The sequence below is a fragment of the Harpia harpyja genome, chromosome 2 (genome assembly GCF_026419915.1).
Source record: "Harpia harpyja isolate bHarHar1 chromosome 2, bHarHar1 primary haplotype, whole genome shotgun sequence".
Classification (NCBI taxonomy): domain Eukaryota; kingdom Metazoa; phylum Chordata; class Aves; order Accipitriformes; family Accipitridae; genus Harpia; species Harpia harpyja.
The window spans coordinates 77,383,535-77,408,115 of record NC_068941.1 but is presented as its reverse complement, the minus strand read 5'-3'; the positions used below and the strand labels follow the sequence as shown (position 1 = coordinate 77,408,115).

Sequence of the window (24,581 nt, the reverse complement as noted above, 5' to 3'; positions counted from 1 at the left end):
TGACTATCCTGAACCTCCATTGAAGACAAATAATAAGAATTAGAACTGCATCACTTCCAGCCACCCTGTAGAAATAATGAAATGTATGTTGCTTATTTTCTTCATAGCTGTCCAAAAGTGACTTTCAAACAAAAGCTTCCAAGACCTTTTAAAATTATACTTGCTAACTTTGTAACTTCTTTTCAGAATACAGACTCAGCAATTTTAATTAAAACTCAGTATAACATACTGTCTTACATAGTTTCCCAGTTGGGCAAGATTTCATTGTTCCAAGTTAAAACAGCATTGCCGATGCTGTCTTCCAGTTTACAGCGTTCTTCCAGTTGTTTCTTTCTCTTCTGGGCTTCCTTAAGCTCTGCAGAAAAGCAATTTCCTTTTTAAGTTAATAAAACCAGAAACCAAATATTCAGAGTTAGCTAGTCATGGCTATTCAGCCATGTAAAAGCACACTATATTCACCTAAATGTACAGTGGACTGTTCAAATTCTAAAAATTTCCCAGACACACAGCAAGCTAAGCACTGATGCCAATGTGAATAAAGAACGAAGTGGAACTATGCACAAGGCTCATTTTCGATGGATGGGACAAAGGGATTTGGATAATATAGGGCTCCTTTGACCCTTCAAATCTAACCACATTAGTAACTTTGAATTAGCATCTCTGACAGCCAACAGTCCCACCTAGTAGGCCAGGTCAGAGTATTTCCTAATAAAGCCTCACCCCCTTTTTTATGGCAGACTCAAAAATACAGGCTAGAATAGCACAAATTTTGTATTTTGTTTTCACTCTTATGTGTTGTCTTTGTAAATTATGATTTAGATATATTGTCAGGAAATCACAAGAGCCACATTTTTGATGCTTCTTAGCATACGGTTAATCTAGATGTCATACATCACAAATATATATCTGCTGAAAACCTTCAGTTCATTAAAAAGAAAATATTTTTCAGGTTTAGTTTAAACACATTTTACATTTTTGCATTATCACTTAGTATTTTTGCTTGCATCATTAACTACTATTTCTTCCGCCAGCAAATTTGTTATATATGAAATTTAACAAATGCAGGCAGACACTCTTTATAGCAGCACAGTGGAAATACAGGATGCGTGCATGCGTGCGCGCACACACTGTTTACAATATGAGAAGGTACTGATCTGGCAAGGAAAACTAACTGAAGAACAGCAGTACCATGAAGAACGTCTTTGGAATGAACACACACAACCTGAAGGGTCTGCTTTAAAGCCCAACAGAAGCTGTGCCTGAGCAGAACCATACCGACTGTCTTATAATATTTTCAGTTTTGATACAAACTCTTTGTAAGCCTGCCTAAATGCAGGCTTTGAATTTTTCTCTAAACAAGAAGAGGGTGTTTACACTCTGATTTCCTGACCTCTACACAATACATCACTCTTCAAAGCTGTTCATCTGGAGTGGCTTTCGGGAAAATGGGTTTGTCAGGGTATTTATCTGGACAGAATGACATACTCTAGTCCAGTGAAGACAGCACAACGACCTGGCCCATAGCCCAACCTGAGCATCATCCCATTTCTCCCAAACCATCTACCCTGTGTGCAAAGAAAGAACAGAGAAACTCCTTTGGAATACTACACATTAAGTAGATATACTAACATGGGAGTCACATGAAGTTAGAACTTCACTGGTAGGTGTATGATGTTCCAAACCACAAGAGGATATTTTTATTAACATGTCAACTGCAGAAAGCAAGCAACTCCTCTGTTCATATCACATTTCCACTGTTTCATATGGCTCAGGGGTCTGCCAGCTGGAAAAAAAATATTTCCAGTAGCTCTCACTGGACACAAAACTTCTATGAGTCCAAATTTCCTATTATTGCAATGCTTGTTTTTAATTAGAAAACCTAGATGGTCAAAAAACATCAGCAGAAGGAAACCACTACTGTCAGCTCTACCTGATATGCATGGTACAGCGTTACTGAGACACTTCTGTGAACAATGTCAGACGAGAAATTATGAGCAAAACCTTGGGGAAGCTGTAAATTTTAAGTGGGAGACAGATTATCAAATACATGTAACTACACGCATTTTCCTATGTGGAAAATTATGTATTTATGTACTACAGCCTGAACAAGTTGTTCCCAACCTGAAACTATCAAATATCCTGTAGTTAGCTAAATAAACCTAGTCTTCACTAATTTCACTGATAATCTACTTCAGTATATTAGTAAATTTTTAAACCAACAGATGCCACTCAGTTATTTAAGGGTTACAAATTAAAAAATTCTTTCCTGCTGGATTCTAGGATTGTTTTCTTTTTCAGCTTGGGGTGGGGCTTTTTAATGAAACTACCTTCACTCCTCTCTCTTCTCTGGATTGATTCTTCTTTGGGGGGGAGGTACAGATCCCTCACGTTACAGTGCAACAAGACTGACACAAGTGCATTTCAGGTTTAGAAATACCCCTTAACTTTACTTCTCTCCTCTGAAGACAAGTGTCCTGGTTTCAGCTGGGATAGAGTTAACTGTCTTCCTAGTAGCTGGTACAGTGCTATGGTTTGAGTTCAGCATGCGAAGAATGCTGATAACACTGATGTTTTCAGTTGTTGCTCAGTAGTCTTTAGTCTAAAGTCAAGGATTTTTCAGCTTCTCATGCCCAGCCAGCGAGAAAGCTGGAGGGGCACAAGAAGTTGGCACAAAACACAGCCAGGGCACCTGACCCAAACTGGCCAACGGGGTATTCCATACCATGTGACGTCCCATCTAGTATAGGAACTGGGGGGAGTGGGGGCAGGGGAATCACTGCTCAGGGACTGGCTGGGTGTCGGTCAGCGGGCGGTGAGCAATTGCACTGCGCATCATTTGTACATTCCAATCCTTTTATTATTACTGTTGTCATTTTATTAGTGTTATCATTCTCATTATTAGTTTCTTCTTTTCTGTTCTATTAAACCGTTTTTATCTCAACCCACGAGTTTTACTTCTTTTCCCAATTTTCTCCCCCAACCCACTGGGTGGGGGGGGAGTGAGTGAGCGGCTGGATGGTGCTTAGTTGCTGGCTGGGGTTAAACCACGACAACAAGAAATTCCATCACCTCTTTTTTTTGCTTGAACCACCATTTCTTCGTACTGTTGTCTGTGTTTCTGAGCTTCTTCTGCTGGTTTTGCAGGGAGGTTCCTCAAATTAAAAAAAAAAAATAATTAAAAAAATCAGTATTTAAAGTTGGCATGCCTGTCTAAAGAAAATTCTAGACACTTCTAAAAGAAAAGCATATACTGCTTCTTGTCAAAATATTTGATCAAAGAGTAGAGCACCAAATCCTTGGAAAGAATTTTTTTTTGCCAGAGTCAGCAGAAGAGAAGGAAATAACACTGACCAGCTACAACTACTTTTATACACAAAATATGCTGAGTAATTTCCTTATGTTTGGTAATTTCAGCATTTTTACTATTAAACCAACTGAACCCACAGGCTGATCTTCATAAATAAAGGGAATATACTGGTATATACCAAGCTGGTAGTTTTGATTTAAACTGATCTCTACAAATAAGATGCAAGACTGTACTTTCTCTTACTGTGCACCTCGTTTAAGACTTACATGCACAACTTTCTTTACCCATGCAGTAATGACTCCCTACACCAGCTTACTTTTCCCCTCTGCTCTGTGAGGCCCCATTTCTATTTTAAAGGCTTAACTCCTCCCCCTCGCTTCTACAGCAACAAGTGGCATTGGAGTCATCCTCTATATATTCTCCAGTTATCAATACCAACACAGCCATTTTGATTTGTGATTAAAGCCTGGACTGGTAACATCTCTGCCATACAAATACACATGCTTATATGTCAGACCACATTAACTTTAAGCTAATTATATTGTAATTAACATAACCACTAGGTATCTCATACAACTACAGGATCACCAAAACATCAGAACAAGAAATGACGGTAAGTATTTTGTTCTTCTGTATTGTAGAACACTGTATTGTACTCCTAGGACAGTTTATATCTTTGGTTAATAAAAAAGATATGCAAAAATTCACTTTCACATTCCTGTAAGGTGTCACACATAAGGCAGCTGCTAGCCATCAACACAGTCACCATTAATAGTGGTATGCTTTACTATTTACATCATCATATTACCTGTACAGTATGCATAGCCATGTGATACATGCCTATGAATATTTTTTAGAATCAGGATTTTTACAAGAACAAGAAAAGTGGATTTTCACATTAATGTCATTGTTAACCACAGAGGACAACCTACTCTTTTCCAATTTCATTTCTGTAAATTGACCAGCATCTTTTTTAAATCCAAGTCTTTAGAAATGGTGTAAGTTGAGTAAAGTTTGGAAAAGAAAACCAGATGAAGCAATGAAAGTTCTCCTAGCTTAAATTCCATCACTTAGATTATTTGTCCTGTCTCTTAACGACATCACCATACATGTGAGATGATGTTTAGTATCTATTAAGATTCAACTAACACTCTTTCCAGTTAAAGCTAGAGGGACTATGGAATACTTACTGATTTTTGCTACAAGTTTTATCTAAACCTTACAAGTGAGTGCAAAATCAAAAGCAGCCATTTTGGAAAAAATCTCACTGCACTTTTCTTCTGGAAGTCTTAAATCTTTTTGTCATAGGAAATCAAAAAGAAATTACTTAAAGCCTAATAGGTAAAAAAAAAAAATAGCATGCAAACTGTAAGTAAACAATTAAAAAAGATTCTCTAGAAAGATTCATCAGATGACAGCACTGTTGTCCAGAGCAGTTTTCCCTACCAGACAAAAGAAATGATGATTCAGTTGTTTAGAATCTTAAAAATACCTTTTCTGCTAGAAGTTCCTCAGTCTATCAACAGTAGGAAAGAAAGCAAAATCTGACTGTTATCCTGTAATGTATAACTAATTCAATCTATCTGAACACTGTACTTCTCAGTTTGTCTCACATAAGGAATGATTTTCAACAGACAGGTTTTAAATACAACAAATAAGCTAGTACGTATTGTTTCCAGCTGTACACAAAAAAACCTGCTCTAACAAACAATCACTCTTACATTGTTCTAGATGTCCCAAGAAGTCGTTACATAGTCTACCAGTCAAGCCAAAAAGTGTCTTAAATAACCCTACAACTAGACTACTTTGATATGAGCATTCTTCACACAGATTTGTTGATGAAAACACAGACCTATGTTATGCCAGCTCTTTACATCAATGCACAGCTATATTAAAAATGCAGACACCATGCCTGTAAAGCTGGGTACCATTCATAATTGACTAAGCATGACTGAATTTGTGTAATTCAAGAGCAAACCATGGTAAAGCAGTTGTCAGTAAATTGTTACTGACTTAGCCTGCATATGCAAGAATCTCCTTGCAGTAACAGAAGCATGAAACAACTTATCAAGTACTTGACAACCTTTAAAATGGGATGCTGAACCCACTGCAGAACAATCATTTTATTGTTTCATTATTTACGGAGGTGTGGTCTTTCTCTGTGTAAACAGGACACTGTATCCTTGCTTCTCAATTTCTTTAACATATACCAGCTTCACTTTTATGCTTATGTTCTGTCTGGGAAAATAAAAATCCCTTATTTGTGTTTAGGAGGTAGAATTACTCAAAACTAGAGCTCTGCTCTTCTAATTACCTCCTTTCACACAAAGCCATTGTTTTTATTATAAAACAGTTACTTTTGTTTGAATAATTTTTCTCATAATCATCCCACTTTCATATTCACTTGCCTGAAAAAAAAAAACCTACTTTAAATTTTAAATCATCTGTTTACATTAGAGTAATCAAATACACACAGTAAGAAAAGCTTTGCTAGCCTAATTTTAAAGAGATCCTCACTGTGGTACTTCCAAAAACTTACGCTGGTCTGTCCTCTAAAATAAGTGCTGTAGTGGAGAGTGGTTCAAAATCAAGATTCTTCCTCACATTCTGTTTAGGAGAGAGTGGTCTGTGAGCTCTTCCAGTTTTTTCTTCATATTCCTAGAGAAGAAAAAGACAGGGCAAGTTACAAGAGTGGAGAACACCAAGGTGATGCACATAAGAATTTAAAAAGGGTCTACAAAAGTCTTCAAGATAATGCTTTCACATCTCTGCCCAACTGCAGTCCCTTTAAAGCTTTTCAACTGGAGGAAGCTCAGAACTGAAAACTGTTAAAATTTATGTTCAGGAGTGAATTTTGATGGTATTTGTAGAAGCATTTTTTCCATTCCATTTGTAGAAGCATCTTAGCTTCCTCTGACTGACAGCCTGCTTTTACAAAGTCCTGCTAAGAATCAGCTTACAAGCAGCAGATACTAGCTCAGGTACAAAATAAGCCCTATTTAAAATATTTTTGATTTACATGGTTTTGAAACTGAAGCCAAAACCAGCCACAAGCTCCTTGTCTTAAAATCTCATGGTAAGATTTCTCGTACCCAAGCTATTTTCAGATGCAAGAGTTCAATGATGGCAAAAAAAAAAAAAGGTTAAAGTCACGGTTAGACAGAAACCCCACACTTGTTACGGTGCCCTGAAGTACAACAAGCCTAAATCATAACAGAGCATAATGTATTAACTTGTGTTTGTAATATAGACACTGACACACCAGAGCAAGACTAGCAAAGAGGCACCAAGATGACTGGGGTCTGGAGCAAGTGACGTGCAAAGAGAAGCTGAGAGAACTGGGCTTGTTCAGCCTTCACAGGAGAAGGCTTTGTTGGATCTTCGGTAGCTGTGGACAGTAGTAATCACGGCAACCCCATGCAGCGCTACAGGCTTGGGGAAGAGAGGCTGGAAAGCTGCCCGGCAGAGAAAGACCTGGGGGTGCTGGTTGACAGCCGGCTGAATAGGAGCCAGCAGTGTGGCCAAGAAGGCCAATGGCATCCTGGCCTGTATCAGAAATCGTGTGGCCAGCAGGAACAGGGAGGTGGTTGTTCCCCTGTACTCGGCACTGGTGAGGCCGCACCTCGAGTACTGTGTTCAGTTTTGGGCCCCTCACTACAGGAAAGACATTGAGCTGCTTGAGCGTGTCCAGAGAAGGGCAACCAAGTTGGTGAGGGGCCTGGAGCACAAGTCTTATGAGGAGCGGCTGAGGGATCTGGGGTTGTTCAGTCTAGAAAAGAGGAGGCTGAGGGGAGACCTTATCGCTCTCTACAACTACCTGAAAGGGGGTTGTAGTGAGGTGGGTGTTGGTCTCTTCTGTCAGGTGGCTGGAGATAGGACAAGAAGAAATGGCCTCAAGTTGAGGCAAGGGAGATTTAGGTTAGATATTAGGAAAAATTTTTTTACTGAGAGGGTTGTCAAACTTTGGAATGGGCTGCCCAGGGAAGTGGTTGAGTCACCATCCCTGGAGGTATTCAAAAAGCGAGTGGACAGGGTACTCCAGGGCATGGTTTAGTGGGCATGGTTAATGGTTGGACTTGATGATCTTGAAGGTCTTTTCCAACCGAAATGATTCTATGATTCTATGAATACAAGTCTCTGAGGCGCTTGTATAAAGAACACGAAGACAACAGGCATAAACTGCTACAAGGGGAATTCTGGTCTTAGGAAAAAAACCCAACCATCACTAGGAGGGTAGTGAAACACTGGGACAAGTTTCCCAAGATGTGGTAGAACCTCCGACCTTGAAGGCATTCAAAGCTCAGGTAGATGAGCCCTGGGAACCTGGTCTAAGCCGACTCTGCTCTGAGAGGAGAGTAAGCCCCTCAGAGGTCCTACCACCCTTAATTACTGTTTCACTATGATCTACATTAGAGGATTTGGCATTACATGTACCGTACTATTTTTATTTTTCCTACAAACATTGTTTTGGAAGACAATGTACCAAAACCACGACCTACTGGGATAAAACAACCTTTACACAACTTCCATCTACTCCAAAGCTTGAAGTACTATAGCAAACATGAAGTATTCGAAGTGTCAGTGATATAAAAACAACAAACACAATTAAACAGTCCTACAGAAAAACCAAATCCATATTACAGATACTTTTACATTCAACCTTATTATGAATTTTGCCACTTCCAAAAACCTGCTTTCACGTGTAGCTTGTTTATGCCGTTTCTATTAAAATTAAAAAAAGTAAACTATACTGTGAAAACTAATCATTGCAAATGAGCACTATGAACAGTGTTCCAGCCATAGACTTTTTCCCATTAGCACAAACAGCTCCTCAAATGGTACCAATTTCTTTCTCTCAACCTAACCTGTCAATTATGTCAAAACTTCCTTGGGCAATAGAGCCAGCCTTTCCAACACAATCAGAACAGCCTGGATCATTCAGAAACTAAAACAGGATCCCTACCACTTGCAGAAAGGCCTTCTCCAACCCCACCTTAAAAAAAAGGATGGATGAAAAACACACATGAATGCAGAGCAACATGGATGTGGTTTTCTACTCTTGTCTCGTACAATTCAATTCTAGTTCAAGCTAGTTCTGTGGGACTCATAGATGCGGGACTGTGAAGGTCTCGGGAGATAGAAAACCCCTCTTTTTCCTTGCTAACTGGGCACTGTCTCAACAATCAATCCTATGATGCCAGCATTGCTGACAGGAAACATTGTCATGAATTTGGAATGTCTGGCTCATTAATACCAGTTAATACAGCTATGCATTACATCAGTTTGAAAGCAAGGAAAAGAATCAAGAAAAACGTATTTCAACCACTGAATAGTACCTAGCTTTGTTTAGTAAAGGGATAGCGCTCATGCTGACAAAGCTATTCACTAAAAAAACCCCCAAACCTCCAGTGAGAAAATAAGCAAAGAAATCTAGTAAAAAAGGTATTGTGATTGACAGCTAAGACATTATTCTTGCATTAATAATTCCTTGCAAGCAGCTGATGGTCACCAGTGTATGAGTGCACCATCATAATGTGCTTCAGCTGCACCATCAACTGCAGACTATATCCACTGTGCTGACAGGAAAGAAGCAAATGGCTATACTTTTTCCCAGTTTCTATTAGAAGACTTATTTTTTTTTATTAGCTATTTTTCACAAATTAACACCATCAAATATTAACCTCTATTACTGCTTCCACGGACAAGGTGAACCTTGACCCTAAATCTAACATTTTTACTCCTTTGAGACACTACTAGTGAAAGAAAAACCATTTTGCATCCACAAGCAACTGCTAATATGCAGACATCATCATATCGATCTCCCTAAAGCATCACAGAACTTGACATTAAAACACATGCACCCAATGCTTATTACAGTAGAAGTTACTGCTTAATTTTAGCTTACGAAAATTATTTTCAGGGTCTTCTTTCACTGAAAGCCAACTGCAGAGCAAAATTGCTTTTGGAAGGCGAGAAAAACTGTACACACTGGGCTGCAATGGGGATTTTATTATGTACAGTAGAATTAACTTGGAAATCTCATTCAGCTAAGCACAAAGTCTTCCACACCAGCACTAAGCATATCATTCTTCCAAGAATTTCTTGGTTAAGGAATGCTTTATTTTGGAATATGGGTGGCTAGTTACAGTATTGGCACACTAGTACAGTTATTCAAACCTCTTAAAAGAGCAAAAGCCCACCCTGCATTTCAGCAAGCATTCACTGACATGTTCTACTCAGCACTACCCTACAGTAAAGAAGCCAGACCAGCACAAAAATGGGAGTGGCACATTTTATCAGATTACAAGTATGAGTCCTTTGTAGTAATTTCATCCTTTTCAGTGGTAGCCAAAAAAGAATAAAAATGTCTGTTGGTGACAGTCGTTATCTACAAGACTGTTTTTTAATCAGGGAAAATTAAAAAATAAACAAAAAAAACCCATGAGCCCCAACACCCCCAAAAAACCCCAACACAACAAAACCAAAAACCACCCAAAATTCACAGAAGACAAAAGCTTGTGAAAATGATCTTTTATTCCAGTAAGAAGAGAATGCAATTTCAAACAGAGTACAATGTATGATACTAGGCAATGAAGCAGATTGAAGCCTCCACAAACTCATATTAAGAGCATCTGCTGACTGAGCAAGTAGAAGTATTTGCACGTACAGGCATACTGCAATAGGCTGAACCACACAATAGCTCATTTTAAGCTTTTTCTTTCTTTCTTTCTTTTTTTTTAACCAGACTCAAATCTCTCACAGGTACAAATAATTCAGCATCTATTTAAATCCTGTACTGTAATTAGGGGTTACTAACCTGATGTAGCTGCAAGTTAATTTTAGGATCAATTTAGGATGAGCTGATCATTTACAATTTAGAATAAATCCTTATCGCTGAGATCACTTAGGCTTTCTTCCAGGTTTCGTCTTAACCTATTCAACATTCAGCCACAATAGCTGAACTAGTGTTTGAAGATGTTCTAAGAGAGCATGCTGTAGATTAAAGCACCGATTTAAAAAAAAAAAAAACAAACAAAAAAGCCCAAACCAACCAAACAAAAAATCCCACAGAAGCACACACCCCCGAAACCAAGTTTAATTCTGGGTGGAACCTGGCAGCTTTGCAGTTGAGACGCAAGAAGCTCGAGTTGTGGTGATCCACCGCAATTCTTCAAGCAGCTAACCTGCAAAGGGATCCTAAACCATCTCTGCAGAGGCACACAAGTAACCCTCCAGAACACAGGGCAAGCGTTAAAAAGATCAACCGCGCTAAGCGGGAGAGGGCTGTGTGACTTCTCACACGCACCGAGCCTCCCCGGGGACCAGCGAGCAGCACGGCATGGCCGAACCTGCAGGAACACCAACTGCTCTATCAAGGTCATCTTGTTTTGGTGCTGTTTGTGGACGGTAACGACCCTCCGACGAAGTCGAATACGAAATATTCGTGCCAGGTGCCAGAGTGGCAGACACCAGACCGCTGGGCTCTCGCTCCGCCACTAGCCGCTTTGCGCGGGATGGGATGGGAGGCGGCCGGCCGTGAGCGCGGCCGCCCGTCGGTTCCCAGGAGCAGCCTCCCCGCTCAAACGGCCCGAGCCCCGGCCGGCCTGGGCCGCCGCCTTCCACCCCCGCAGGGGTCTCGCCGCCCCGCCCCGCCCCGCCTCGCACAAAGGAGATTCCTTTCCCGCGAAGTTGGTTCTCTGCCGGACCGGGCAAGGCGATCTACAAGCGGACAAGGCCGGCTTTACCCCATTCGCGCTGAAGTCCGCGCCCACCCACCCCGTCTGCCCCCGACCCAAGCGCCCAGCAGCCAGCCAGCCGCCCGCCCTGCCCTGCCCGCACCCACACCCGCACCGCGGCCTGGCTCACCATGAAAGCTGCGGTCCTTCACAGGCAGCGGCGCCGGAGCCCCATGCCCCCCCCCCCCCGCACCGCGGGCCTGGCTCCCCGCCGCGGCGCCGCCCGGGCCCGCACGGCCTCGCGGGCCGCCCGCCCCGGCCCTGCCCTGCCCGGGCCGCCCTCCGCGGGCGCAGCGCCTCCGCTCTGCCCCGCCCCGCCAGCCCCGCTAATCACCCGCGGAGCCGGCGCGCCCGATCGGTTCTCTCCGTCTCGCCCAGCGCTGCCTGAGCACGCACGGCGGCGGCCCCAAGGGGAGAGGCGGCCCCGAGCCCTCCTCGCTGCGCGGGGGAACCGGCCGCGGCCGCGGCCGCCCCGGGGAGGCAAGTGCTTGCCCTGCCAGGCGCCCCGCTCCACCTGGCACAAGCCTTCCGCCTCTTGGGCCGCCCCAGCAGCTCTTCCCGGCCCGTTTCAGCTCTGGGTCCGAGGTGGGTAACAGCGACCTTGCACCAGCTCACGTGCAACAGCTGCCACGCTCGTCTTCACCGTGGCCTGCAACAGCGCGGAACTGCGTGCGCTGCTTCGGGAGGCAGCCGCGCTCCCGACGCACGGCCAGCTCGCTCGCTCGCTCTCCGCTGGTTTCCCGCACCCGCGCTCCCCGGCCCCGCGTCGGGCCTTGCGAGGCTGTGCCCTGCTGAGACTGCCCCCGTCACCGTGCCGAACAGCTCCGTCACCGCTAAAACTCACCAGCCCTTACGTCAGCCCCGAAGAAAAAGCAGCAGTGCTGCGCTGACATACCTCCTACAGCATAAGCACCTTTTCAGTACAACTCGCGCCCTGTCCTCTTCAGACAGCTCTAGAAGATAGATATGTAAACCTCTTCCGCGGTTTGGACAACTTCCACGTCACGTCTTGTCAAGTATTTTGCCTCAATCCAGATGAATTAAGTTTGCCATTTTCCCTTTGGCCCAAAGCTCTGTTACCTAACTCAGGGGAGATACCCAAGTCGCTCTGGCACCGCCTTTGGTAAACCCACGTCTTATCCTATTATCTATTCATCTGCAACTGTCAGTTGTCCTTTTCTCAGCACTGTACTAAGGATTTCATACTCCTTGACCTCATTGACTACGGTTTGCAGCTGCCAGGCTGCATTGCTCATGGCCTTTGTCAAGCCCTGATCCTGAATCACAAAATGAGAGCGGCACGGACAGACCTGAAAACAACCGAAGTCACTTAAGTATTCTGCTTTCAAGAGGTGGCTTTGCAAAAGCTGAGATAACTTGTTTTCTCAAAATGGCTAGCTGTTACATCAGCTGTTGCGTTCAACCTGTGACTTCTCATCTAGCTCATGGATGCAGCAATATTATACCAAACGAGGAACAGCTCAGTCTTTAAAAGTACTTCAGCTTCATTCCTGCCACCGCCAATTAACCACAGATATCTGCCATCCAAGCATCTAGTGTCAGAGCACTAATAACTACCACAACCGCAAGTCAACGTAGCTCATGAAAAGCACTACAGACTCCGATGCCAACGCTTTTTCTCATTAGCTATCTGAAGCAGCAAATTATCACACATATCAAAAAACATATATGTAAAATTACAGCTGTTAACACAGAAGAAACTTAAGATCATGAGGAAGAGCAACCTCTAGGTAGACAACAGTATTCCTGTGGTAAATCTCTGTGGTTTTACAGGCTGAAAGTAGAAAGATATTGCAGCTCTCCTGGACACAGGAAACAGCCATATGTTGATCCACAAAAAGAGGAGCTCAACCAACTATGCATTCTGCAACACACTGATTGGGAGAGAGTGATGCCTGGTGACATGGGAAGATAATTCTGTGGGGTAAAAAGCTAAGCATGCTCTGTAACTCAAACCATAGCTAGCCACACATTACACAGACAGTTGGTAGCAGTCATTATTTTTGGGCTGCCGCAACGTATAAGAGTACCTGAGGCTACTCGAACAAGTTACGCACAAGCTTTAGTTACACGAGATTTTTCCCACCTCATTCAGTATGTGAGATAGGAACTGGACCAGGATTGCACAAGCAAACAGAAAATTGTTTTTTCCTGGGTTTTGAGTCTGACTGCTACCTAAATATTGCTTCAACGTTCCCTTCTGTTCCTTCATAGCTTTCTACTGCATGTCCATCTCTCCATCTGCAATCTCCTGCTTTTTATTTATAAAGTGGTTTACCAGATAAATTTATGGTGGTACGCAGCCAGGACTTCACTGCCCTCCCTTGCCCTTCTGGCCCCTCGCAGCAATTTTTTTGTGCCACCATTAAGTAGTTGTGTGACTGTACAATACACTAGACTGGGGAAATGATACTGCTAAAAACTAACCTTTTGTTTTGTTGGATTAGTTTGGTTACTCTGGCAATGTCTGCTGTGGGGCAGTGTAAATGTGGAAGGAAAAGGAGCAAGCAGCAGGACTGTTTCTTTCAGAAGCTTGATTGAAACCAGCAGATCATGAAACTTGTGACAATCTTCAGGTTGAGAAACTAGGATCTCATTCTTGACATGGCACCAGGCCATAAAAAAGTCATTTTAATGGAGGCTCTTACATACACAGTAATCAAAAGAGAACTTAAGGAGACTGTCACCTCAGGCAAAGATCAGATTATGAAAATACCCTTCAAAACTTAACAGAAAGAGAATACAAACTGCTGAGCTCAGATATTAAATTTTCAAACAACTCCTTAAGGGATATATATGAGGGCTTTTTATGTAACTCCAAAACCAGTACAGAACTATTCTGAAATGCAATTAGTTTATCAGTTACTGATCTAACAACCTGAGAAATCCAAGTTGCATGCTCACCCTGCACACTTTGCCAAAGTGATCTGGCAAGTTCTACAATTAATTAATGGTTCAAGAACTGTCAGCCCTACTTGCTTTACCCATTTAATCCTCTTACATTATAGAAAGGATACCAGAGCAGAAGACAGCAATGTGATGACAGAATTTGATTGAAATAATGTTAAGTGCGTGAAGTTTTATCTTCCACCAGGACATCCTTCTCATCTGTTAGTACCACAGTATTCTCCTGTTCCATACTTAACAAACTAGGAATGCATAAGCAATGTAAGGGTAAGAGGCTATAGCCAGTTCACATGAGGAAAAACTCACACTACCTATTTTTAGGCATCATTTCAAGTGCTCTGAAATTTCCCCCTTTTCCCTCGAGAAGTGTCTACTTCTCTCTTCTGATTACAGGTGATACGGAACTTGGGCTTGCAACTGTGGTCCCATGCAATCACACTGAAGTTAAATGAATAAAATAATGCACACATCTTCCAAAAGGTTAACAGTAAAGAGAGAACCAGAAGCCACATACCCTGCTTTGCAGTCCTGTGCTCCAGCCACTGGACTATTTTAACAGTTTTTACACATACGTATTTTTATAGCATCATATTTTGAGCAACGGAGGCATCAAATTAAGGAACATTTAAAACCTAGGCCTAGATAAGGCCAAGTTAGGTCTTCCAAGAAAAAGCAACAGTTTGCTGTTTTGGAGTCTCACCTCTAACCATGCAACGTGCTACATATCAGATGGTTCTCACCCTCAGGGTTCATGTTTCATTTGTGGTATATGTAAATAATTTAAGTGCTTTTTGGTTCACACAGAGTGACATGCTTTATTAAAAAAAAAAAAAAGGAAGGAACCTAGAATAGTTCCCTATATTTGAAGTAGAGACAAAACATACCTATGAACCATGTGGCTTAAGAATAGCTCTTCATTGTCAAATGCAGGATGTTTAATCAGATTGTAACAGCATACTGTTACAAGTGACTCCAATGTGAGTCACAGTAACAAAAAACCCCCCTACTACTAAGAACACTGAAAAGGATGTAACTTGATCTGCATATACAAACATGTGTACAGCTTCCCTATATACTGATACTATCTGATACACTGCAGTATCAAACAAGTGGAAACATCTACAAGAAAGGCTTCTGGTAGGGCAAGCTGCTCGAATGCTTGAGCAAGAGAATACAAGCTAAATGGGTCTTTTACTTTTTTTTTTTTTTTAATGAACATCTACCAGAATAAAACACTACCAACACCTGCTTTCAGCATATCCCTTAAATGTCACTTCCAGGCACTGGGAGTACACTAGATATGGACTTCATGTAAAAACATAATTTTACATAAACTGTATGTGCACTCACTGATCTCTCCGCCTCAATTTTCTGTATAGCCTCAGCACCATACCCTTCCAAATAATCTCTCAGCAACTTTTTCTTCCAACATTTCACATTAGTGCTGATGTTGCAGAAGAAAACTTATCCTTCCTATCTAGTCTCAAATAACATGCTCTTCAATCTGGCTGAAGAGCATGTCAGAACTGTCCCCCTCGCCCTGAGTGAGACACAGAAATAAAAAGACTCTCTATGCCACGTCAGCTTCATGCTGACACCATTCTGAAATGGCCAAGGCACCAGGTTAACTCCAGGATATAGGAAAGGAGTCACAGGAATATGGCATTTTATCTTGCAAGTTCTCAAATCAGTTGCAAATACCACCTCAAGTACTTGCAGTCTTTAAGGCAGCGTAAAAGTCACCCAGGAATACCATCTACTTTGCAATGCACAACAACTCGTATTATTATGCTGTTCAGATACCCAGCACAGCACACAGTTACTATCTTTGTTTGCAAACGGCTGTCAATGTAGGTAAGTACATGCAGGCTTGTATAGCTACATGACTTCAGTACATACACCAAACTAGTGCGAGAAAAGGTACTTCACTTGATACTTTTAACCATATTTCACTTCCCCCTCTTTTTTCAAATCCCTCTGCTAATTTCTATTCTGCTTCCTCATCAAGATTTGTGCATCCCTAAGGATCTCTGACCTTTTCAAGTTTGATACTTGTTTGCCCTTAGAAATGATAGAAAAGCAAGGCGATAAGTCTATTGCACTAAAGCCTCCTTGAGTGGTTTTCTAGATCCATGTTTGCTTTTGTGATCCCCAAAATTACCCTTGAAGTGGTTACTGGTGCCAATTTTTAATGTGTCTAATGAAAGCTTCTTTTGTACTCATACTGATAGTGTGCTTCATATTATCTCTCATCATCTGTTTGGACTGGTGGACTTTTGTGCATTCTGGTTTTAGTTTTACAAAAAACTGTATCAACATGTACATTTTCCTGAATATAATTTTCTTTATAACTTAAGGTTCAGTCTTGAGGAGAAAAGAGTGTAGCTTTTTAAAGCTACACACAAATATGAATAAAATATATGAAGAAAGGCAACATACCTTCATAGTCTAGCTTAAAGCAATAACTATTTCCATGCTTTAATCTTAATGAAACTGTTTCACTGAACTTTGTCATGCTAAAGAGACAACTTTGCAATAGAGCAAAAGAAAATTTTTATGTGAAAATTACTAACTGGCACAAAAAACATGTAATAAAATCACATTGAAAAATGAGATCAAGTGTCCTCTGAGAGAGGGAGACTGAGAACATAAAATTTGAAGAAATATTTTCCCAATCTTTCTTCTGAAAGACACTTATGGAAAAAGTACCAGTCTGGCTTTTTAAAATCCTTATATCCAGATCCTCAGGGTTTCCAGTAACACACATACAGTAACTCCTTTCATTTTGCAGAGTCAAAGAACATCAGCTTTGTCTGTTGTTGCTAGTGAGCATAGTAAGAGTTAGCTTTTCAAAACCTTCACCTCCCCCCCATTCTTTAATTTTAGATGAAGTTTGAGATGTATAAACTGGAAGACAGACAAAGAAAACCTTTGGGTCAGATTTTTTGGGAGCTTACTTCTCTTTAACACAAAAATAACATATTGAAATCTAGCAAAGCTTTCTCAATTTTACATTTTAGCAATGCAAGTTCTAGTCTCCTGTTAGGATAGGCAGTTCCACCACAATATTTAGAGGCTAACACACCTGCCTTTATGGATTTATCTCCAGCTTTGTTTCACAGTAACATTTTGCCAAGTATTTGTGCGATGCAACATTCAGAAGCATTTGTCGGTATTTCCAGGCTCTCTACAGACTTCTATTTTCATTCAAAAACCCAAGGGGAAAAGAAAAAAAAAAAATCTGAAAGCCTCCTGTGTGTTGCTTATCAGCATGCACGGTAGAAGGTTACTACACTGAAAAAACTTAGTGGCTACACAAAGATGTAGGTGTTTAAGTATCTATCTATAAGCACTAGCAGACACGCAAATGCCAGCTGCACGTTGGATTCTCATTTAACAACAAATAAGAACAAACTTCCAGCGATGCATCAGGTCTTCTGAAAAGTTGTCTTCCCTGGCCTTGAAATTTTGGGGGTAGGAAGAGCTGTGTACTTCATCCTCAAAAGTCAGGCATTTTCCCATGAATTTGTGGCTTCCTGCATTTAAAAATAATCTTGTGCCATGTGAATTTATGTTCCACCTAACACTAAGCATCAGCTTGGGCTACAAAGTAACTGTTTCAATTAAGACAGACAAACTTTAGGATCTCACTGGACAACTTTAGACTTACTGCATTTCCCCTAAAACATACCACTGGCATTGAAACAGACTCTTCAGTAGAGACTAGCAGCTACCATTTTAACTGCAATAATGACTAACAATTTAAACACTGCCTGTTACACCTGTTTAGGACCCCTCCAGCTTCCACAGCTTTTGACCCAGACAATTTATAAGGTGATGAAAGTAAAATAGAAGCTTTAACTTCCTAAAGATAAAGCTTTTTAACTGGAAAAGGAGGGAAAAAACCCTCATTTCCTTTCAAAAAAACTTTGTAGCTTGTCATAACTGTTAAAACTGATACTCAAATCTTATTATTTTCTATTAGCCTGATGTTCGTAACATAAGGGAAGAAGTTCCAATAACATCAAAAGCAGCACTTGGCAGCTAGACTCTGCTAGATTATAATACCTGGGTGGGTCATATTACATTCTTTTATTATTAAAATACTCAAGAACAATCCTTCTGCCATAGTATTAAATTACCCTTTCATTTACTGTGGATGGAAGCTATTACTCTTGCTTTATCTGTTTAAATATGATAGTAGTTTTGTTTGAGGCAGGTAATTTTCAAGTCAGGACAAGGGCAACACACTCTTTGTAGAGTAATACAGCCTACCGCAATTGCTGAATCATCTATTTAGTACAGTTCTTGTTCAAAAAAAGATATTTTAGGACTTCAGTGACAAAACATGTTTCCTTTCTTATTTTTATTTTCTTTCACAAAAATTAGATGCCCTTTACATATGATTACAATAAAATATTTTTAATTGCATCAGAAGGAAAGACATGAAATAGCAGTGCATTAAGGCAACTTGCATGCTTTGGGTTTAATATTCTTAAGTGGGAAAATTAGTTACACCTTTATTTCTAGAGATTGCAACAAGAATAAGCATAGGTTAGTTTTAGACTAACCACAGTAACTATGCCTTCTTGCACTGCAACTCCACTTCTGTTTCTTTATTCTTAAAAAAAGGAACTTGGGCACACCATGACAGATCTAAATCCTGCCTTTTTGAAGGCTGACAAGTAGAAATGAACCCAGAGGAGGAGAACACAGGAAGTGACTCATTTACACCCTCGGACTTCTACTGCAGAACACAAACAATGCACTAGACAGTTTATAACCTAGAAAGCTTTAAAGTATGAACGAAGTCTACATGTGAACACTGAGCCCACCATTAACAGCTATAGCCATTAGTCACAATGATTTATTCAGTGATCTATCCAAAGACAAACTCAGTATGTGCAGAAGACAATGCTCTATCCAAAATGGTAGATCTAGCTCCTGCCAGAATCAGCAGCCAGCTTGAGCTAACCACTTCCTCTTCAAAATGCCCTGAATGGACCATCTGAATACAGCGTAAAGCATGGTTAAGACAAATGCTTAGAAAAGCTCAGTATTTTTAGACAACTGCCACCCAGCAGCAGAGGGCTGCAGATGTAGAAGCGGAACACATGGCAGCAGCTAGCCACGCTGCACAGCTTCCATCTGGAGTGCTCTTGCACATGGAGCTGCACAAGAACCTCCCCACATCAGTGGTCAGTGGACTTTTCTCTGGTCGTTTTGGGTTTTTTTGCGGGGGGGGGGGGGGGGGGGGGGGCGGGTTTTTTGTGTGGTGGTTTTATTTTTTTTTCCCCTGGGTAAAACACACTGCTCTCAACAGGAGCTCCTATCTGTCTGCCTAAAGCATGGGTTGTAGTAATTTCTTTGAGTATTTCTTGCTGGGTGCTGTTGCTATGCAACTCTCCCACCTAATAGGTTCAAGCCAAAAAACCAGACTTTGAGTAAAGTGATTTTATTAATCAACTAGGATTATAGCTTAAAAAAAAAGGAAAATCAAGTGAAGATCGACTTGAATAACTGACCCAAATAAACTTACAAAGGTTTTTCCTAGAGTACTGTTAGAAGCTTAACTCTTCATCCCATAAAAAAGCATCACCTATGAGCCAAGCAATGTATTTAGCTGTTTCAAGAGCTCATTTTCACTTTATCATATGCTGCAGAGTAAGCCTCTTAAGTACAATTCATTTTAATTGACTGCAATGTTGATTCCACATATAGTCATGATCTAATTATTACAGAAAAACATAATTGGTAAATCATGTTGATTTATTTCCTGGTAGTGCATCACTCCTAAAAGAAATCCTATTGTGTCTCCAGCCGAAGACAGCCCAGTTGGGAAATTTTATCAGTAGTACCAAAAAAGAATGAGACTTTTCCATCTCCCCCTCTCCTCTAAAGAAACAAATACAGGAACAATTGAAAAAAAAAAAATCAAAACAGTTTGGTAGGAGGGGGCGGGAACACACTGCTGGCAGCTTGTATGATAGAAGCAATATTGTATTAATGTGATCATCAAGGCTGAACAATCTGACTCAAATGACTTTGTTGTAGCGGTAAGGGCAGAACAAGCAAGTTGTACTGAAAAGCCTGGCTATAAGCTCTTACACTGCCACTCCACCTACTGCACACCTGCAATCTGCTCCTGGGGCCTCGCACAGACAAACTTGTTACCCACAGCTGCACATAAACCCCTCTAGTTTTACACTGCAGCTGAGGTGGGCAGACTGTTTTCATCATTGGTGACTTCAGGGCAGGAATCCAACTCCCCAGCAATTCATCTATTTAAAACCTTATCCTTATGGGGAAGAAAAAAAGAAAGAAAAAAAAAAAACCAAACCACGGTCTCCCCTACCCCCCCGCGAGAGCATATTATGGCTTTCAGAACAGGAATCCTTGTACATTTGGGAAGATGACAATCCCCAGGTTAAAAATCATAGCTACTCATTATTAAGGAACTGCCATTAGAAATTCTAAATATTCTGATATGGAATGTCAGCAAATGAGATCATAGAATATTTAGACATTAATTTATGAGCAAACATTGTTATTGAAAGGCCTCAAGTGTTCTATGTGCTGAATTTTACTGGTGTTGAAACTCAAAGAAAATTAAGACATTCCATTGAACTCTTATTTGAATTCATACAGTTAAAAGTTAAATTGAACAGTCTTCATAGGGTCACAGCACATTTGGAAGGGAAAAAAAATTACACGCTGATTAAAAAAATGGATTTTCCTATTACAGAAAAAAAAGGTACTTACACTACAGAAAAAAAAAATTTTCATTTAAGACACTCCTTTGGGGAAGATAGCTGTAATGCATCTGTAGGATATAGCTAAAAATCTGACTTTCCTCTATACACATTAGCCTCTTAATACACAAGATCTTGACTGGCCATTTGCAAACAAGTTCTGTGAAGACTGATCACATGAGAAGACAACCAAATGATATGCTGAGAACAATGTTGCCTCTTCTTGAATTTTTAAAGGCATTTCTTTTTCAAGAGCATTCACTAACAAAACCACTGGGGGGAGGAAAAAAAAAAAGTTGCAAACATATGGTATTTACATCTGCTGTTCTTGTCAATCTTGAGAAGAGTTCCTGAAAGAAACAGTGGCCACAAAGCCTAGCTCAGCTCTACAGTCTATTGGAAGGGAAGAGAATTTAACTTTGGTAGTTATTCTCAGTGAAGTACTGTCATCTGACTTTTAGTGCATTTTCACACATCAATTACAAAAGCAACTAGCATAACCAGTTCTGCTCGAGCAGGATTCCTGAAGATAATTGATACAAAAAATGATTCATGCAAGCCTCCATTGTAAATGCACTTGCAGCTTCTCAGACGAAATTACTTATTCTGACAGCTTTTAAGCTTTAAAACATTTAACTGGATAAAAATCATACAAAAGCTCTTGGTGACCATGCAAAGCAATCCAACCTTAGCATATGCTAACATTGATTCTTCATCAAAAGACTAATATTCATGCATATTGTCAGCATTAAAGGTAGGACAAACAGCAATTTAGCTGGATTGATTTTAATTCCCACATTGTTGAAACAGAGTATGATACTATGTTGTATATACGCTAGTTAAACAAGTGAGTGCTGTCAGAAGAGTTTTTATAGGACTTGAGAAGAGGCTTATGTGCTCAAAAACCTGTCCATTCTTTTGGTCAGAGGGGAAAAAAATGCTACTTCTCACATATTGTGCCTGGCTTACTTGTATATGTACAGCCATCTTCAGTCATGGTATAACAACATTCAACTTGTCAATGGCAACTGAAGGTTGAGAGTCTGGAGTTTTCATCATTTATTTACTTATTTTACAAGTAGAAAGCAGGAAGGAAATAAGAACTCGTACATCTAAGATCAATTTTTAACCACTTCACAGTTCAATTACTTTTTTTTTCCTCTTCTGTACTTTACATAAGCACATATCTTAAAATTGCATTCTTTATTGCAAATTTCTTTCAATCCCAGACAGGATTATTATGGGGAAAGTATCAGAATAATGTACAATAAAAATGTATTTTAAAGATTGTTCCCTTTATATAAGTTTAAAAATGTGCACACAAACACATCATCCTTATCTTTCAGAAGACTATTTAAGTTTGCAGTCAACTTTGTTCATCTCATTCTGGAAAAAAAAAATTTTCATCCATATAATAAAGGTATCAGAAGATGGAACCACGAACATACCAACAAACTCCCTACAGGAATCTACAGCCAAATTAGTGCGATAGTCACAGGGCTCTAATTAGTTACCTGGCACAAAGGAGTTCTTTGATATCTGTCCAGAAGCAAAAGAAGCTGACCTGAAAAAGGATTGTTTGGTGGCTCAGTCACCTTAGTTCCTGTGCACAAATAGCTTCATAGCAAGCAAGTACGATCAAATGGATTTCCCTAGGTATGTGAAATTTGTGGACTGCTACAAACAGAAATTGATAACCATAGCTACTACTACAGTCAGGCTATTTTGTGGCATCTTAGATAATCCAAAGAACTTTTGATAGTCTAAACAAGTTACACGCAACTTGAATTTTATTTTTTCCTTTTTTCAAGATGGGAAACCATAATCAAGTAAAAATCACAATGAAGAATTTATCACCTTTCCTCTAAGTTGCCTTTCAGAATTAACTTAGACCAAGATTTTGCTAATAGAAACGCTACTCAAGAGCCTCTGTAGTTAGGCAGATTGAGTCTCCTGCAATCTATAGGCTAATGAGTATTTCACCACATAGACAATAACATGACTGTAAGCACACAATTTGCAGGAAGACCTGGACTCCATGGTATGAATAATTTGGGGTTTTTTTCCTTGAAAAGAAACAGTAAGTCAAGCCTAGGCAGACAGAGAATGAAAAGCCTCTTGCTCAATAAATAACCCGTTTCAAGTACCAGCACCAACAGAGGCAGGAACTGGAACAGGTGGGAAAGCAAGCTCAAAAGGATGGCACAGTCTACATCTCCACCCCTTCCCAGACTTGAGGCATCTCAAGTAACAGACTTTCAGAAGCCTGTCAGTTTTCTGCCACCAGTAAAAAGGCATGAAACCCTTTAACAGGGTGCTGAGTATCTCTTCAGTACAAATCCACATGAATACCCAAAAGGGCAGACTGATGAAAAGTTAGTTACAAGGGCACACCAACACACAATTCTTTTGTACATCATGTCAGCAGCACGAAACATTAGAAAGAAGTCTGTCAGAGCACTGAGTCCTATGAATGAAGTCAGATAATCCTGCACATAAAGAAGACAGAAGGAATAAAGTGTACTATGGGATGGCAAGGAAGCAATACTCATGATAACTGTGCCCAGCAGCACATGAGCAATGTCTAACTCTTTCTCACCAAGTCTGCACAAGCCCAGTTGTGTAATATAATCAGAAATTCATGGCATGGAGTGACAGGTGACTTGCTGCTACAAATCACTATGTTAGCTCAAGAGATCAGACAGTAGGGTTCAAAACCCTGCTGATTTCCCATAATGTCTGAAAAACTGACTCTCTCTTCTCCCCCTCCAGTTTGGTTTTCTTGAAGTGTATAGAAAGTTACACAAAATGCCATGTTAAAAGAATACTTAGATTTTTAATTAGTCCCTTCTGTCTAGGTGGCATTTTCCAATTGGACTGTGTGCTCTACACACTTCACTCAATACATAGAGCTGACACTGTTCAGTTAACAATTATGATGTTGCCATCATTGTTCAGCGCCTCGCAGCTCCCTGCACAGTCCTCAAGAAATCTTTTACATGAAGACAAGTTCATGTAAAGAGTGTTCCACAATGTTTTCCACATGTCTTTGTGTAAGTCAGTGTAGTAGTCAAGTCGTGAAACACTGGTGATCAAGATACGAAGTCTCAAGCTCAAAAACAGTCACCAACTTTGCATCTCCAAACAATTGGCTTCTCAGGGCACCTAGTGTTTATAGTGGATTTCACATAATGCAAGTGTAACTCCCATTGCACTGAGCTTTAAGGAAGGCCCCAGCACTTGTGGAAAGAAAAATAAATTAAAAAAAAAAAAAAATCAAGCCCAATTTCAAGTAAAGCATACATAAAGAGCTGACAATTAGCAGCCACCCATAAAAGAAATAGTTTAGGCACCTTGTTTAATGCCCCACAGGAAAAAGTGCAGACACTGAAATAATTTACTAGGACACTAACCATTTACCTTGATCACAGCCATCTTCCGCAACCCCCACGTTTCATCGCATACCTCCAAATTCTTCAATACATGAGATAAGGATCTTTCCAGCACCTACTCTTCTGGCCATGGAAATAAAATACATACCTCAAGGTAGAAATAGAGTCACAGCATTTATTCCTCTGGCCTAGCACCCTTTTTTCCAGAAAGAAGAAAGCACTGGTGTTGGCCAGCAGGCATCATCCCAATAGCCACATGCTGTCACCTCCTCCACTTACACATATGCAACTTCTTTAGGCACAAATCAAAGGGCTAAAAGCATGCCTCTAAATGGGAAAAAAACTGCAACACAAGTGCTACTTCATCATTGTCAAAGCAACCTGTGAGGGATAACCTAAATCAGGATGTGCTTTGGGGTGAGGCTTGATTAGTTATTTACAGGGTTACTCATGTCTCAGAAAGTCT

At 40.6% G+C, this 24,581-nt stretch overlaps 1 protein-coding gene across 5 annotated transcripts in view; it reads right to left on the bottom strand.

The window, feature by feature from the left end:
* Nucleotides 1-24,581, bottom strand: part of TBC1D14 (TBC1 domain family member 14) — a 76,470-nt gene that overhangs the window by 26,827 nt on the left and 25,062 nt on the right. For 4 of the 5 annotated variants that reach the window (XR_008234178.1, XM_052780547.1, XM_052780546.1 and 1 more), the window contains 3 exons: nucleotides 5,847-5,965; nucleotides 3,070-3,152; nucleotides 238-355 (listed from right to left, as the gene is read on the bottom strand). Coding sequence is in view for 4 of the 5 variants with exons in the window: in XM_052780547.1 (XP_052636507.1) it covers nucleotides 238-355; nucleotides 3,070-3,152; nucleotides 5,847-5,965 (320 nt within the window). In the remaining variant the exon portion in view is untranslated. Of the gene's footprint in view, nucleotides 1-237; nucleotides 356-3,069; nucleotides 3,153-5,846; nucleotides 5,966-11,173; nucleotides 11,310-24,581 lie in introns of those variants that run through there. The other variant, XM_052780548.1, reaches the window with a different exon arrangement.